This window comes from Xiphophorus hellerii, chromosome 1 (genome assembly GCF_003331165.1).
Source record: "Xiphophorus hellerii strain 12219 chromosome 1, Xiphophorus_hellerii-4.1, whole genome shotgun sequence".
Lineage (NCBI taxonomy): Eukaryota > Metazoa > Chordata > Actinopteri > Cyprinodontiformes > Poeciliidae > Xiphophorus > Xiphophorus hellerii.
The window spans coordinates 7,882,740-7,899,990 of record NC_045672.1 but is presented as its reverse complement, the minus strand read 5'-3'; the positions used below and the strand labels follow the sequence as shown (position 1 = coordinate 7,899,990).

Below are 17,251 nucleotides of genomic sequence, written 5' to 3'. Positions count from 1 at the left end.
GTAATCGTTTGCCATTTCAAAAACCTTTGTCGTTGCCGCTGCTTGAATAATACCAATCAGTGTGCATTTACCAGCAAATAAAAGCCCATCCCCACACGTGCTCCACCAACTCTTACAATTCACAGTAGATATTTCACACTGCGTTGATTTGTCAGCGACAGATTTGGGTTTCTTAGGTTCAATTACCAAAGTTGTAGCTCGAGTAGTAGTTGATTTCTTTCCCTGCCTATCTTTGCTTTTTTGTCTATAAGTTGCAGCTTCAGTCTGTGTAAATGTTTCCATAGTGTGTCGTTTAAACTCAGATGTCAAATTTTCAGTCTGAGTTGATTTTTCCATTGTGTGTTGTTTAGATTCAGATGCCAAATTTTCAGTTTGAGTTGATTTTTCTATTGTGTGTTGTTTACATTCAGATGTCAAATTTTCAGTCTGAGTTGATTTTTCTGTTAAGAGTTTAGGTTGCTGTTGGGTTTGAACTTCAGAGTTCGGTGTTATCGTCAGATCTACATGTTCTCCTACAGCATGACATTTGTCTTTGGTACTTTTTGCAACTTCTTCTAGAAGAACGTGCTTCTCTTGCATTAATTGAAGTTGCATTTTCAAGTCTCTGTTTGAATCTCTCAGCGATTCTGTCAACTCATAAATTTCTCCTATCTTGTGTTTGTCTTTGGCCTTGTGAGCAATTAGTTTGCTGTTTTTCTCCTCCAAGTCCAAAATCTTTTTCTCAGTACTTTCTTTTATTTTTTTGGAAATCGTAGCTTCAACCATCAATACTGCTGTCTTTAACTGAAGTCTTCTGTTCTCTTCTCTTAATCCATCAATTTCCTTTGCCATAGAGGATTCTTTGTTAAGTATTTCGTCTTCGGTCTCCATCAGATGATTTTTCAGCGCTGTTAATGTTGAAACTTTGTGTCTCAGTTCAGCTATTATGTCTGTAAGTTGTTCTATTTCATTCCGGTGTTCGGTTTCTCTGACTTCTGCCTGAAGTTCTAGATTATACAACTCTTCTTTCAATCGTTGGTTCTCCTGTTTAAATATTGACCACCTTTGTTGAAAAAACTGATGAAATTCTTCACAAACCTGATTTCCTTCCATTCTCACCGTAAAACTAAATTTGACTAAAAAAGTCCTTTCCTTGCAAGTGATTGGCACGCTGAAAGTAAGCCTTGGAAGTTAATCCAGTGAAGATCTGTAAACTATCAGCATTCTACGTCACAAACAATTATTGCTACGTCGTCAGATTTTCCAAACTCTGTGCCGTCAGCTGCGTACAAAGCGTGTTCTGGTATCGCTCTGAGCATGCGCAGTGCCACGACGTAGGCTTGATAGTCCGAGGAACCAGCGCCATAGAGAGGAAGAGAGTCGAGACACCCACTGTGGTACCGAGCCACGCAGCTCTAAATAGGTCCAAACATCTCAGCGCTGTTAGTCAGTTTGAATGGCTTCTGCCACGTCACGCCAATAAACTTATTTTCTTACTTTCTCCCACAACGCCGCTAATTGTTGAGCAATAATGAACTGATTCCTTCACTATGCGTTTTATCAATGCACTTTTAGACGCGACAGGGATAATTATCAGCGTTATAAATTTAGAAGGAAGAGAGACTAAAACACCGTGGACTATATGTTAAATAAGAGTCTATGAAATGCACTTAACATAGGCGTGTCTACAGTGTTTTATAATAACGTTATGCACTTAAATATAAAAAAACAGCAGTAACAATAACCATTGTAGTTTCTGATGTCCTCTGTATATGAGACTGCTATACCTCATCATCTGTGCCAGCAATTAGACCTATTCCAGTTAACATTCAGATCTACATTCTACAAAGAAATTTATATATTAAAAAAATCCAAATATCACAGATGGAAAATTATCTCAATGCACAGTTAAATTAATTAAAGAAGTTTTAAATTACTTAGAACAATATGTAGCTGTAGATGTTTTGACTGAAGACCTGGGATGAATTCTTCATTTCTGTAGAATAATGTTTTTCCCTAACTGGCTTAATAACAATATTATTATTTTTGTAAAACAATTACTTAACTCTGACAGGTACTTAAAGTCCTACTCTGAGTTTTACCGTATCCCAGTTTTCCCCAGGGAATTTGCCATTGTTATGGACGCCGTTCCTAAAGAAGTTCTCCTGCACTTTAAAAGCCATCTTCATTCTGGGGAGGACAGGGCTGTACATATACAATGTTCTGTTTCTGAATCTGCTGTGGGTAAAATTAGTTTCTCCTCTAAACCTTCCACTAGAAACAAGAATATAAGATCCTTATTTCAGAAGAACATTGCTACTGCACCTTATGTATCCCACTACTGGACACAGTTTGTTTCTGATATCACATGGAAAATGGTTTGGACTCTTATCTTCCAAATACCTTGTTACCAACAAAGCTTCGTGATGTGTGCTTCAAACTTATCCACCGGTGCTACCCTGCAAAATAAAAGACTTTGTTTATTATATTCAGTCTCATATCCTCAATAGTTTTTCAGTTTTATGCAGATGTACTTTTTGGTTTCTACAATGTCCATCCTACTGATGAGAATCAATTTGATCTAATCTACTGTTAATTCTAATTAAATTTAATATCCATAAATTAAAATTTTCTGGCAAAAAGCCCCTATTTAATCTGTTCTTATCTGAATTACAACACTATGCAGTATCTATGCAGGCCTCCACCGATCCCAAAGCTGGACAGACTCTTGAAGCCCTCAAATCCTTTAACTGTATCCCCTGAAACACTGTCTTATCTCTGACTGTGCTCCTCGTGTTACATTTTCTGTCGTTTTTATCCCCTGTAACCCCAGGCATTTTTTCGTTTTCTCTCATTCTATCCACCTTATTCCTGGGAGGCGTACTGGGGAAGCGATTATGGGTCTTACTTCCGGCACCTGCCGGAAGTAGCAGCCTTTCTTTGTAATTTGTAGGGTTTTTTGCTAGTCTATATTCATGATAGAAGTTACATCTCTCTTTTCGGTTAAGATACAATATTTTGTAAAACTTTGTCTGAAAAATTAATGAGAAGTAAATATCTTTCTGGTGGACTGGTGCAATAACCTCTATTATCTTGTTCTGACTCAAACAGCTCCAGCAGCCCTCGGATGACCTTTGGTACGAGACACAGAACAGGGTTTGTGTTGAGCAAAGCTCAACGCCGAGGCAACAGGAAATAAAAAGCAGCAACTCCAACACTTTTTTAAAAAAAAAAATCCGATCTGAGGCCCAGAATACATGACTCAAGAGTGTGCAATGATTTATTAAGTGTATCCTCCATGTATTTCTGTAAGACTTTTAGAAAATGTTGTCCTTTCTCACCTCCTTTTTGCCGACTTCTTACCTCCTACCAGGATGGCTGATACTGGACACGAACCCTCTGATTGGTTTACTTCAAGGTAAGCTCCTCATTCATTGATTTTGTTTTTATTTTTTGGAATAAAAGAATATTTGACAGGGTGTCACTAGTCTGTGTAAATGAAGGTCGGCGCAGCAGATTGCCTATAGTTTTGCCATTAACAGGGACTCAAGAAACAAGGGTGCAAAATTCTTTGAATTAAGTGTTAAATGTCATAAATATGTGTACTTTGGGAACGGTATTATAGACTGACTGTTGCTGTCAGTGACAGACAAAAATATGTCCACGCTGTTATGATATGGCAAGGCAGTTTGTCATAAAATGATCTGCTGATTGTCAAGTAAAAACAACAACCAAAAAAAAGAATCAATAAATAAACATTTAGCTTTCAATATATCCAGAATGTTGATTTATCTGGGAAGAATTGAATTCTTGATATGTCCAACAAATATCAGACGGGCCCATTAATATCAAATTGGACAGTTGAACTTTTCGAGACTTATTGAAATAACAGCCTAGTTTTCTTTTCAAACGCGCACATTATTGAGACGATCTTAAATGTTTGTATAGTAATTTTAGATATCTTTAATTTTAGATATATTTAATTTGAGATATCTTTTCTACTTTCTACTTTAACACTGATGTTCAAAAATGTATTTTGTGATATTAGCAGAAGTACATTTTTTATACAACGAGCTTCCACTAGAGAATTATGTTAAATTTATTGACATCTTATTAGGATTTATTAAAAGATTTTTCCATACTTTTAAGAGCCCAGTGATCTACAAATGTTTTTTTCTGTTGGCAACAGAGCAGGACTAAGACAGATTGATAGATAGTGTCACTAAGCAACATGCTACATGCACAGTGCTGTATTTGTCCTTTACAGGTTCCTTCTGATTTAGTTTTTTATCACACCAGAAATGTTCAGATCCTTAAAGATGGATAGACCTGAGTGAATACAATCAACTTTCACAATGGAGGTTTAATTAATTAGTAGGAAGAAAAATATATCCAAACAACAAGGACCTATGTGGAAAAAGTAGTTGCTCCCTAAAACCTAACAACGGGTTATGGATCAATTAATTGTCATCAAGAACTGCAAACTGAAAATTAGCCTTTGTGGAGGAAATTGAGTCTATTTCTCTTTAGACAGTTGTTTTGATTTGAGGGATAATTGCCTCTTTGAGGTAATGTGACAGCATCTTAACAAGATGCAAGTACAGACTTTAACTAGACCACTCTAAAACCTTTTTTTTAAGCCATTCAGAGACACACTCGCTTGTAACATTTGTTCCGAAGTGGTGCAATATAAATAAATTGAATTAAATGGATCATGCACTTTGGTCTATTGACCTGCTACATTACAGAATGGTGGCTTTCCATATATTATCAGGACACAGGCCATCCAGGTTTTGAAGTAAGAAATCCCTAAATCATCACACAACCACCATCACATTTAACTGTCAGAAGGATGTTCTTCATGTAAAATACTTTTAGTTCCATAATTGATGTAGCAAGATGTGCACATTCTAAGATGTTCTACTTTTGTTTTTGCTCACACATTATGAAAATATCTCTAAATCTGCTTACCAACATTTGTTGTTTAAAGACATTGTTGACTTGCAGGACTGGTGGGGGCATGTGGGATTTCTGTGCTGTGCTCCCTCTTCAGGGTACATCTATTGATAGAGGAGAGGTAAGGAAATTGTCTGACATGTATGCAAGAGTTTTTCAGTCCTATATTGACATTTCTATGGATTATCTCTGTCCTTTACATGATAGTTCCTGTCATTTGCAGCTGGAAAGAAAAAAATAATGAAGGCACATCAAGTGGGAGGTCAAGCAGTAAGCCAATGAGAGCTAAACATGGACTTTTTGGAATGCTCCAGTTTCTCTTTGTGACTGGGATACTGGCCATTGTGGGGTCCCGTGTGGCATCACTGGTGGTACTGGAATTCTGCCTGCGAGCCGTCTCTGGCCTGCTTACAGCTGGACCGGTAAGGTATCAGCAGTATAGTGGCAGGATCAAGTGATGCCTGTCAAACCTGGATTGTGTTTGGTCCACAAAGATGCAGCACTTTGTCAGCTTTGTTTGACACGGTGTTTTGGGATCCTTGGTATGCCTCTTGCACGGTCCAAACCATCGTGTCAGTTTTTCCAGCTCTGATCTTTGCTACGTGTTATACACGCTTCCCTGCTAACCAAACCAGGTTTTGATGACAACCAGGTTTTAATTCCCTTAAATCAGACGTGTTGGAGTAGGCAGAGACTGACTTCTGCAGTTATGCGCTGTTGTTTCATGCCTCATTAGTTATTGTCACATTTTAAAGAAACTTAAACAACAAACATTACTTCTTTTTAACTTTCTTTTTTGTTGTGGACAAATTGAATGTATTTTGTCAAAGTTTTATGAGATAGACCAACACAAAGTTGTTCATAACTGCTAAAGTGTAAATTAGTTATATGTTCTTTTTACAAATAAAAATCTGAATTGTGCGTTGTACATTTTATTTTATATTCAGCCACAAAATGGGCCACTCTTTTACAGAACCACAATGTGACAGAGGCTTTTAGAGTATCTCCCAACCAGCGTGGCATATCTAGAGAGTGAACATTTACTCATGTTGGTTTGCTCTTCAAAATACCTCTAACCAAGTCAGACTGGAGACTTGGTTAGCTCTGACCAAGTCAGATGTTCATCTGTGAACATCAATTCTCTTCTCATCAATTGAAAGAGCTCTATCTGTCCACCTCCCTCATCCATGTTGAACAAAACCTCATGGAACACGTAGCATTTTACTAGAGGACTGAATTTCAGTTCAACAAGAATTTCAGTTTTACCTAAGTAGGTATACTTTGTCTCCTAAAATTATAGGAAAGTGTAATTAGAACTTCATAAGGTTTTCTTTTAACGGTGGTTTGGACTTTTGTAAAAGTCAGAACACGCTATTTTGTGTTGGTCTTTCACTTAAAATCTCAATAAATATACTCTTACGTCAAGCACAGATTGCATTTCAGAAAAGATGTAGTGCAAACTAGAGCTCAAAGACGGTGACCAAATTTTTGTATATCTTTAATATCATGTTTATTTATAAGATGGAATTAAACATTTTGTTAAGTACAAGTAAAACTGTAGCAATATCTAAGACACCTAATTGTTTAACTTGATATCTTTTAACTTAATAGTTACACCAATATAGGCTTGGGCATTTATCGTAGCGTTTATCATTTATGATGATAAATTTCTATCATGATAAGAAGTTTGCTTTATTCTTGTCACTATAAATTCCAGTTAATGATGTTTAAACACTCCCCCAAAACTGTCTGTATTGTCAATGAGAGCATCAATACATATGTGCAACACTTTTTTATATGTCTCATGTCCTAAGGAAGAGCATTACAAGTGGGTATCATCTGTGTTTGTGGGGCTCTGATTGCTCTGCCATGCAGACATAGTCATACAATGACCTAGAAAATAGGTAATGAATAGCTATTATTGTGACTTTTATCATTCGTTATCAGAATTGTACCACAAAATTTTGTGATAAGGCTTTAAGTTCTCATAGCCCAACAAATACGAATATACCAGTGATGTCTTTAACTTAGTTTATTTCGGTGTTTCATAATTTGACACCTATTTACCACTCCCTATTGTGTGGTATAGTTGATCCGTCACATCTTCTCTTCCCCTCCTAGGAAACCAGGAAGTTTCTGCAGCAGCTGCTAGTGCAAAGCCAGTTCTCCTTGGGCTGTGCCATCAGCTGCAGTTTGCACTTTCTCCACGAGGGGGCATCCCAGCGCTGGCTGTGCCTTCTCCTGGCAGCAGCTCTCAGTTGGTATCTGGCAAAAAAGGCAGCAGCCCTACTGCATCATGTCATTGCTCTGTATAAGCTGCACAGCTCCCAGCGCTACTGCGGTATTTGCATCAGCCTGCTCACATCAGGCTGCTATCTGCAGCCCATGCTTTGCAGGACTATGATCATTGCCTTTTTTGTGGCCGTGCTGGCAGCCGTATCGATCATCAACCAACAGTTTCTCTCTGCAACCGAGGCCTTGAGGTTCTGGACACCGCTGACTATCTGCTACACATTGTTGGTGGTGTACATGCAGGGTGAGGATCCTGTCAAACGATTCAAGCTCTCCATTAGAGGGTATCCGATGAAGCCACTGCTTCGTCCGTGTTTAAGAAGACGCAAACATGTCTTTTGTGTAGAAATACACTCCCGGACTTCAACTTATTAGAGTTTAAGTTGTAATAAGAGAAAAAGCCATCATTTATTCATTAGTAATAAAAACAATTTGATGTTTTGGCAGCTGAGTACACCCAACCATTCCTGTTCATTTCCCATTTTAAATCTCTCAACCCTACAGAAGAACAGCATCGTCTGCCGAGCAGCCAGGCTGTCCTCAATGCAGTTGTCGTGCGTCTCGGGGGTTTGATGGTCCTGATGCTTACTGTGGGATGCTGGGCCGATGTTTTCCACATCCTAATATGTTTCCTCGGTGAGGCCAGCTGTCTCATCCCAAACATGGATCTGCTGGATGCAGCATCCTCGCAGGTCAGTCGGTTTCTCTGGAGACCACTAAACTGGGGCAGAATACCAAATGTGCTTATCAAACTGCATCCCAGGGAGAAAAAGAACTTCTTAAACTTTTATCCCAGGAGGGGAACAGTTTAGGAACCCCTACGACAGATTTAGGTCAGAGAAGTCTCTAACTTAAACCCCCCCCCCCCCCCCCCCCCCCCCCAAAAAAACAAGCCTGCTTCTCTTTTCACAGATATCATCTTGCTGTAATAACTAGGCTTTTAAAACACTGCATGATATTAACAGAACACATGAAAAATTAACTATTTAATGCGCTGATTTAGAAAAATAAGTGTAATCTCTTCTGACTATAAAAAGTAGAACAAATGAATTTTAGTAACTAGTTAAGTTCAAATATAAATTGTGTTTTAAATATTGATATTAAAATATCTAGAATATTAAATTTAGAGCTACAAGAGCAAGGCCATTCAAACACTGACCAGCCATAACATTATGATCAGCTGCAAATGCTTTGACCAGTAAAGGCGTGGTAATTAGCATCTTTGTGTTTTGTGTTTTAAATAAAAACCCTTTTGTCATGAAACGGTGGTACTTGTACTCCCATTTATCAGAATCTTATACTGGCCAATACCTCATTAGTATTCTATTAGATTGCCGCTGTAATATATTTATTTTATTTTAATGCAATCAACTTTTCACAGGATTTCAAAGTAACATAATATTTGTGGTGACAGTGACACATTTTTCCGAATAAAAGCATTGCGCTGTTTGTGCTGTTACCTGTCAATAGTCATAGTGTGTGGCTCAATCGCAAATACTCTGTCTCTGGAAGTTATTCATGCATTTTTTTTTCTGTCACACAGGACGAAGAGGATTTTATAAACTATGCAAGAAGAGATCGTCGACAAACATCACAAACACACGCGAAGCAGCATCCGAGATAGCATGGACTATTCTGAAGAGGTCATAATATGTAAACATCAGATTTTTGCAATGTTTACTTAGACCTGTACTGTTATTATACTGCAATTTGTCATAAAATTCCTCCCATGTTATTTAATGCAGTTGCTCCGCAGAAGTGACAATAGATCACTACTAGCCCTACCTACTACACTTACAATTTTTATGAATGAAGTCAGAAATTTGACATAATACCTGAAAATATGGTTAATTGGAAAAAAACTCAGTTCTGGGAATATGGGTGACCTTGTAACTAAAGAGCCCTGTATATTTTTACTTTTTTTTTTTTTTGCTTAAATATTAGTCTGAATTGTATTTTGGCTTGTATAAAAAATATAAACCAGATTTCTATGTAAAAGCCATTATTGTCCGTTTTTTCCCTGTTATTTTTCATTAGTGGAAGCATTTGTATTCAAAGGTATCCAGTAAAACAAAGGAAAAGAAAACTTTTAAAACTGCACACTCCAATAACACTTCCTATGAGACTGAGAGCCTATAAAACCCGTCGTGGACTCATTTTTCGTTTCACCTTCGCTGTCAGGATGACCTGCTCGTTTAGCCAGTAAGTTAACTAAATAAAAAGAGGTAAACGGACACCTCAGCTGGGCACAGACGTCGATTGCCTTTTAATTGATCGTTTTAGGCACCAGCTTATCTAACTTACTATCTCTATTACTATCATTTTTTGATGTATTTAACAACTGTTGTCAGCGTCGCTTGCTAACTGCGTTGTTTTGACGGTTACTTCACATTATTTTATTGAAACGTAAGGGCAAAATGGCTGACGAAACCATTACTACTGTTAGTCTCACAAAATGGCGTAGAACAAAGACCTAGGCCCCTGGAGGCTTTGTTGATTTTTTTTTGTGTGGACTTTGTACGTATTTTCACAGTAATGAATCCACATTTTCTTTGGCTAGTTTCACCAAACATTGTTTTAACACCCAACACACATTAAGGTTTCGTTCTAGTCTTTGCAACACGTTTTAAAGCTTGTCGTCTTTTCGTGATTTATGTTCTGACACCCACATCGAATGAAATCCACATTTTGTCGTCGGTATGAAGACTTCTTTATTTAGAGCTGAGGACAGATAGAGACATATTCCAAGAGAGGGTTTCTGATATATCACTCCAGTTCCTTCTCAAAAAAATTTACAAGGGGAACAATATGAGCCTGACGGTCCAGTATCCATAGTAATCCAAGTCTGAGAACCACAGATGACGACATTTGCGTTTTGGTGTCTGGTCGATCCACCAAAATAGGAAATTGTACTCCCATGGGTTTAATGGATTTATAATGATATAAAGTTCCACATCAGGACGGATTCAGGAGGTTTGAGAAAGACGGTATCCGAACGCAGCCGACTGCAGTGAGGGTGCTGGAGTGACTGAGAGATTCTTGACGCCTCCTCCCGAGAGTTCCAGACTGTTCTGGAGGCCTCTGATAGGCACGCGGGGCGCATGCGCACAACGCTTTCATAGGCTTAATATAGTAACAAAAGCAGAAAGATGTGGTGCCATGGAGACAGAGCTTTTTCAAAACACCTCTGCATAAAAATGTTTCATACAGGCCTGGACTGAGCTCTAGGCACGATGCACTTACGTGACAGATGGGGGCATTTTTGATTAAAATTATAAAAAATATTGAGAAAATAGAATAAACACTTTATTATTTGTATATAAAGGAAAATACATTACATTATATTATAGCTTCTGACCTCCATTACTGTAGACCGTTGGACACAGAGATTATTCTGTTACTTATTAGCTAAAAACAGCTCAGACCTGGTCAGAATTCCTTATTTAATAGCCCCCTCCAAGCTTTATTTGTCTTGCAGGGCATTTTGTGTTGTATAACTGGGGCAAATAAATAAACACAACAAAACAGCCTGATTATAATCAATTTGGTCAAATTTATTGTGTCGTACACATGCATTTTATACAGTAATACTTTTTTAAAGAGAGGCATTTTCCACATATCAAGTCTTATGTACATACAAAACATTTGGTCAACATCCCATCCTGCAAACTGTTCCAATGTGTCTTTTAATTAGAACTTCTGCCACGCTGATAAGAAATTTGCGTAATTTATTTCTTTGTGAAAATCAACTCCTTTGTTTAATGCATGCATCACTTCTTAGGACTGATCTGTTACAAACCATTTTATCTTCTGTTATGCACAAATTCTGGTTTGAAGACTGGTCTCAAGGAAATAAAACAACTCTCCCAATTTGTGGTCATTCCCACAAGTCAGTTTTGCGGCATGCCTAGCAGCCTGGAAAATAGTCCATTTCTGGAAAAGTTCTGAGAAAAAAAAGGAGATGATGAAATATTTTTGTATTTCCGTATTTTTAACCAGCCCCATTGCCTAAAACCATCCATCTGTCCGTCCCTCCCACCCACCCAAAACTCCAATATCAGACATTTAGATATTACATATTCAGAACTTAATAATCGTGACCATTTGATTTTACATATACTATTATAGACCTAAGTGTTGGACCTTTGAAAAGCCTCACCGTTATCTTTATCAATTGTGTTGTACCCTCTGAATGTTCAGTAGAGGCAGTCTCACAGGCATTTTAAGGTTTTTGGTACTAATGTTGAATAAAAAGATTAGCCTGTTATGAGATGGTTGCCTGCTTTTCTTTGTTTGTGCTGACTAAACACAGGCAGCAAAATGCCTCCCAGGTAGCATTTTTAAAAAGCCTCCTTCTGTTGAGGAGGAGTCAGACGGGCGGCAACAATGTGGTGGACTAGAACGACATGTTCTGTTTGCATCACTTCTCCTATAAATGTCTGTGAACTGCGAACTGTGACTGCCTCCACTTGCAGGTCAGATGAGCTTAAGCATTATTCAGTACTATGACTACTCCTTATCTGCACAATGCATTGACGTTACAGCAGTAATAGCTCAACTGTTAAGGCGTCAGAAATGCTATAGCAAACACCAGCCTGTTACTTTCTCGCTTATTCCGCAACACATATTATTAATTAGGTCACACATACTATATGTGAACAAGACGAGCTGGGTAAAAGGGGGATTCATATTTCAATGTCAAGAGTTTCTTCTGGAGGTGTCTGTACTTGTTGTCCTACGGTGAATGCTGTCATTTCGTATATCTCTGGGTTAGTTCACCTCAGCACCATTTTGCGCAAGCCTACTTCTGTGATATAAGTGTAAAAAAAAAACACAAACAAAAACATGTACCTAGCAATAGTAGCAGTTTCTTTTTCCTTATAATTGACTGTTTTGACTAATTAGGGAGACGGTGAGTCAGAAATGATCAAATCTCACCTACAAATTTATTTCATTTCCGAACATGTTACATTACATCTGTTTTTCATTTTACTGTGTGGTTCTGTTGGGGTTGGTTCATTTCCTTGTGGGAGTGATGAAATATTCTAAATTGATTTAGCTCTTAAAATATGACTACAGCATCTAATCAAAGCAAATTATATCTTATGGCATTTTTGCCATGTGATGCCAAAGGTTTTTGCCCACGTCAACTTTTAGTTTAGTTATAATCTAGAGTCAAAAACCTTTTTGTTTGAAACCCACAAAATAACAATGACAGAGACTTTCAACCTCCACCATTGCTTGGGGTGACAATCTGCCAGTGAGATAAAAAAAAATGGTTATAATCCCAATGGATGCTTGTTATTTTTCTCCTTTGTAGGTCATACATGCCTTTTCAAGGCTTAACATTTAAATCAATCTCATACCAGCACAGCAATTCCTGGTTGCCAAGTGACTTTGGTATGAGGAAGTAATTTTTGTATTTTAGATTCATAGTCTTCTCTAAGGAAATGTGTGTTTATGACCTTAGTAATTATCCTTGACTAACGGTGGGTTAAAAAAAATAGTTTTATTTAATAAGAAGTCATAATCTATAGTATTTGCCAAAGTCAACTAGTTTAACTCTGGATCAGAACTAAAGTAAATCGAAACAGTAATGCATCAAAATACTTGTGAATGTTTTAGAATTCTGATGACTAACTTCATAATTTAAAAAAAAAATACTTGAAAATGAATAAACAAGCTGCTACACTGGTACAAACTGATTTGTTAATCAGTGCCAAATAAAAGCAGGAACCGATGAAACAGATGGGTTCAAAATGAGGGTAGAAATTGACGAAAAGACAAACCAATTTACCATGTGAAACACTTTTTTACTATTTTCAAAAACAAACAAACAAAAAAACGATTGTATTTACCTTGATTTTTGGATATTATCTCAAGACTCCCAGCTTGGAGTCTTCAGACCCAAGGAGAGGTCCTGATCACCACCTTGAAAACCACACCGTAGTTTACAAGTATTTTAATCAACTCAAGTTACTTTTTAGAAGCTTATCTGCTGAGACGAAATTAGATTCATAACTTGTTGCAGACGTCAGTCAATTTGCGTCAGAAAATTAGAAACTTTTAACATGCTGTGGTAACTAATGATCAAAGTCTTTTGTTTCCTAAGACAAACCTCTGACTAAAAGCTCTCAGAAGCTCAGTGAAGTTCCAGCTTTAGGATGCCATAAGTGCAACAAGTCCGGTTGTAAAATTTCCTCAGAGCTAAAAATGCCACACACAACTGGAAGCCACTGGGAACAATGACAACTCAGCCCTGACATGCTAAGTCACATGGCCACTGAGGAACAAGTTCAAAGGCCTTCAAGCCTCAAAATCTCATTATACCTGAAGAGCAGCGCAAGAATAGTAGAATTTGTGAGTTTCCATGGCTGAGCAGCGAGATCCAAGCCTTACAAGTGCAATGCAACTAGATGCAGTTATTTTAAAAAAATGCTTCGACTGAAGTGGAAACATGTTTTATGGAGAGACAAAGCATGACTTTCTGTCTGACAATCCATTGGAAAAGTCGGGGTTTGGGAGCTGGCGGGAAAGCAACACTTGACACAACAGAGTCAGGAAAGTTGAGTACAGAAGGGATTGTGGGGGCCCCTCAGTTACAGGGAGTCTTCATGCTTCAGCGTACAAGTCAATGTTTTGAATTTGGTGTTGAGGAACTAGACTGGTCTGCTCCGAGCCCTGAACTCAACTTGACAGAGCACCTCAGGGATGAATCAGATTGGAGACAGCCATCTCATCCAACATCTGTCACTGGCTTTACAAATATTCTCATGAAAGGATGGTCAAGTGCAGTCTTCTGTGTTGCCTAAACCATATTCTGCTCATCTTGCCAATTCATGTGAAATATGGGATTGTTCCCCTGTTGTACAGCAAATTTACCCCCAGCAATGTAGGGAAACCAGATTCCCCTGATACTGCTTCAAAGTTGCCAGGAATGTGTGTCGCAACGGTTTCTCTGTGTTTTGTAGATGGACATTTGCGAATTGCTTGTGCTTTATTTCAAACGTGATTATTCAGATTATACTAACATGTAGAGCTTTGGTTTGTGGTCATCAGCTGCAGGTCCACCCATTAAAATTGGATCAATCACAGCTTAAACAAGAGATGCTTTGTCTTCGTTTTTAATGGCAAATGACAGACACATGTCTGCGCTAAACATGGAGTTAGACTGTCTGCAATATGTGCGGATATTGCGCAATCAAACATTCTGGAGGTATGTTTTGTGCACCGATAAGCATAAACCGAACTCGATTTAAAAAAAATAAAAATAAAATAAAACATCATCCTACAAATTTCAAACATAGTCTCGTTTGCTTTGTATTCAAACTGCCTCGCCTTACTGTATTTAACAGGCAGTGATGGGATCCTCCTGCGAGCTTCTCAGATGTCAAAGCACCGTCGCTCAACCAGGGGTTTTCTCGCGCATGCGCACGGGCATAGAACTATCTCATCGGGAAGAAGGAAAAAGAAAAAAAAAGAAAAAAGAAAAGAAGTTCACACACAAAGCCACGCCTGCGCGGTGTGCCTCTCCTTTACAAGCGAAGTTGCTGCATCTTTTTAGGAAGCTACATGCTTTCTTTCGACACCCAGAGGTCGCGTGGTGTCAGGGACGCGCCTAGTCACGGGAACAGAACCGGGGCGCGTTCGCGCGGGGAGAGCAAGCTCGCGCCGCTTAACAGCGAGGAGAGTATCAAACAGCGTGCAGGGGGATCCAGCCTAATGGTTTACATTGGGTCACAACGGCCAGTCAAGCAGGCTACGGTCGTTTTCTCGCCCGGCTTTTATTCTGCAGGTCTTTTGTATTTTGCACGGGGAGAAACTGACACAGCAAACTCATCTGTATGATCGGGGAGCAGGAGCACACAGTATGGTCCGGGAAACCAGACATTTATGGGTGGGAAATTTACCCGAAAATGTACGAGAGGAGAAAATTATTGAGCACTTCAAACGGTGAGTACGAATATTATTAGGATATGTGTACATTTGTTTTCATTATTATTATTATTATTATTATTATTATTATTATTATTATTATTATTATTATTATTATTATGCACTGCCAGCATCTCATAGTCTGTGCTGTGGCATATTTGTAAGCGAAGTCGGGATGAAGCAGGAGGTTTCCCCCTGTAGCGAAGTCCCATTTGGCAACTGTGCTGTCAGCTCCCTGCGTTTTCAGCGGAGACTCATCCACTCGGCTCGCAGACATATGGACACAGCCACTCCACTTATTGCCTGCTATAACTTGCCTCCCCTTCCCGTCGGGCTGGGTGCACGTTTCCATCGGGTTACAGGCTGGGCTTCGGTGCAGCCCACCTTTGCTCCCGATCACCGCAAAGGAAGACACAGAGTAAGGCAATGTAAACAAACCCCAGCCTTCCCGGAGGGGGGCTGGAGAGAGCAATGCATTTTACAGCCTGGATCTTGGTGGTTCGGAGGTTTTGGCTTGACTTTGTCCATCTCAGACATTGTTTCCCAACCAGATATTTCTTTTTAAATTTAATTTGTTTATTTATGTATTTTTTTTGCACAAAGTGTGCTTGATTAGCACTATAAATCTTTCGGAGTCCACAGTATCCGTCTACAACCTCTCCCTGCTCTCTCCATCGCGCCACCCCCCCCCCCGCCCCCATCCACCCCCACCCCCTCCTCTCCCCAGAAGTGACGCGCCGTTCACGCCGCAGCTTTGTTGCACCCACCCCGGCTGTGGCTGAGCGGTGATGCCGTGCCGCTGATGTGCAGCGCTGGAGCACACAGTCTGTGGCAGGCTACTTGTGTTTACTTTCGTGCGCAGAAAAAAAAAAAAAGGTCGCCCCCCCCCATCTCTCTCTACTTCTCCTTCGCCTCCCCCCCTCCCATGAAAACCGCGTTTCTTCCCCGCTGCTGCTGACTTGCACAGCCGGCAGGGTGTTGCGACTCAAACCACATCAGATCCATAATTTCTTAAATTAGCCCGTTTCTTCTTCTTCTCGCTGCAATGTTCGGCTTCAAAGCGGATGAGAAACACCTATCAAGCATTTATCAGCGTTTTAGCTCTTTGCTGTCTCTTTCTGGACTGGAAAATAATAATAATAATAATAATAATAATAATAATAATAATAATAATAATAATAATAATGTTAATTTGGGGCTGAGTGTGTCTGTGGGATATCGCGGTCTGTCTGTGCGCATTCGCTTCTCTTTTCGGGGCTGTCAAGGAAATAGCAGCCCCGCTCCTCCGTGCATATGTTAGAAACCAGACAGCTCAAAAAAAAAAAAAAAGAAAAAAAGAAAAAAACTTAACGTCGCGTTTCGTTTTCACTTCGCAGACGCCGCCATATCGGATGAAAGCCATAAAAACGTCGACATATGGGCTAACCTAAACAAACAAAAAAAAAAAAAAACAAACTAAGAGAGAGAGAGAGAGAGAGAGAAACAATGTACCAAAACATGAAATGCATTCCTATCAAATCAATGCAATAATCTGCTGCTGTCGATGGCTTTTGTTTTCGTACTGGTTTGATGCAGTTTAGGGGACAGAAAAGGAGAAGCTTTATGTCTGATTGATGCTGCTCCGCAGACCGCGCTGTAATGGGCTTCCTCTCTATATGCCGTTTTATTTACATAATCCCTTGATATGATGTGCGTAATGATAGGGTTTTTGTGTGTGTGTGTGTGTTGAGGGGGGATGGTGTTGACTGGCAGGCTGGTACTGCAGCAGCAGAGTGTGTGTGTGTGGGGGGGGGGGGAAACGGTGCTGGCGAGTCATTTTCAGCGAGCCTATGCCTCAGCCCCTGCGTTAACCCAGAGGTAGTTGGGGTATGCAGGTGCATGACAGCCCAGTGTGTGTGTGTGATAGAAGTAATTGAAGATGGGGGACGGCAGAATGAGTAAGCAGTGTGAAAAGCTTTTCTAAAATGGCGTCGGGGGCTGTTCGGTGTTTGGGAATCGGGATGCCAATAAATTTAGAGGTACCCTGTGTCAAACAGCAAAAAAAAAAAAAAACGCGCTTGTGTTTACTCCAGTCCAAGAAAGAGACACC

General features: G+C 39.4%; 2 protein-coding genes and 1 long non-coding RNA gene across 3 annotated transcripts in view; 2 read left to right on the top strand and 1 right to left on the bottom strand.

The window, feature by feature from the left end:
• Positions 1-1,932: 1,932 nt before the first annotated feature.
• tmem82 (transmembrane protein 82) lies at positions 1,933-9,089 on the top strand. The gene is made up of 6 exons (XM_032570430.1): positions 1,933-3,397; positions 4,987-5,056; positions 5,159-5,357; positions 7,057-7,471; positions 7,732-7,919; positions 8,771-9,089. Exons 1-6 carry the CDS (start codon positions 3,304-3,306, stop codon positions 8,849-8,851), a joined length of 1,047 nt encoding a protein of 348 aa, XP_032426321.1. The 5' UTR covers positions 1,933-3,303; the 3' UTR covers positions 8,852-9,089.
• Positions 9,090-9,724: 635 nt separating this feature from the next.
• Positions 9,725-14,651, bottom strand: LOC116724731 (uncharacterized). Its single transcript, XR_004340267.1, has 2 exons — positions 14,571-14,651; positions 9,725-13,158 (listed from the first exon to the last, which is right to left on the bottom strand). It is a non-coding gene; the product is annotated as an uncharacterized LOC116724731 (long non-coding RNA).
• Positions 14,652-14,887: 236 nt separating this feature from the next.
• Positions 14,888-17,251, top strand: part of spen (spen family transcriptional repressor) — a 28,721-nt gene continuing 26,357 nt past the window's right edge. Inside the window, exon 1 of the mRNA XM_032570417.1 lies at positions 14,888-15,180. Coding sequence (XP_032426308.1) covers positions 15,098-15,180 — 83 coding nt within the window. The 5' untranslated portion in view covers positions 14,888-15,097. The remainder of the gene's footprint in view (positions 15,181-17,251) is intronic.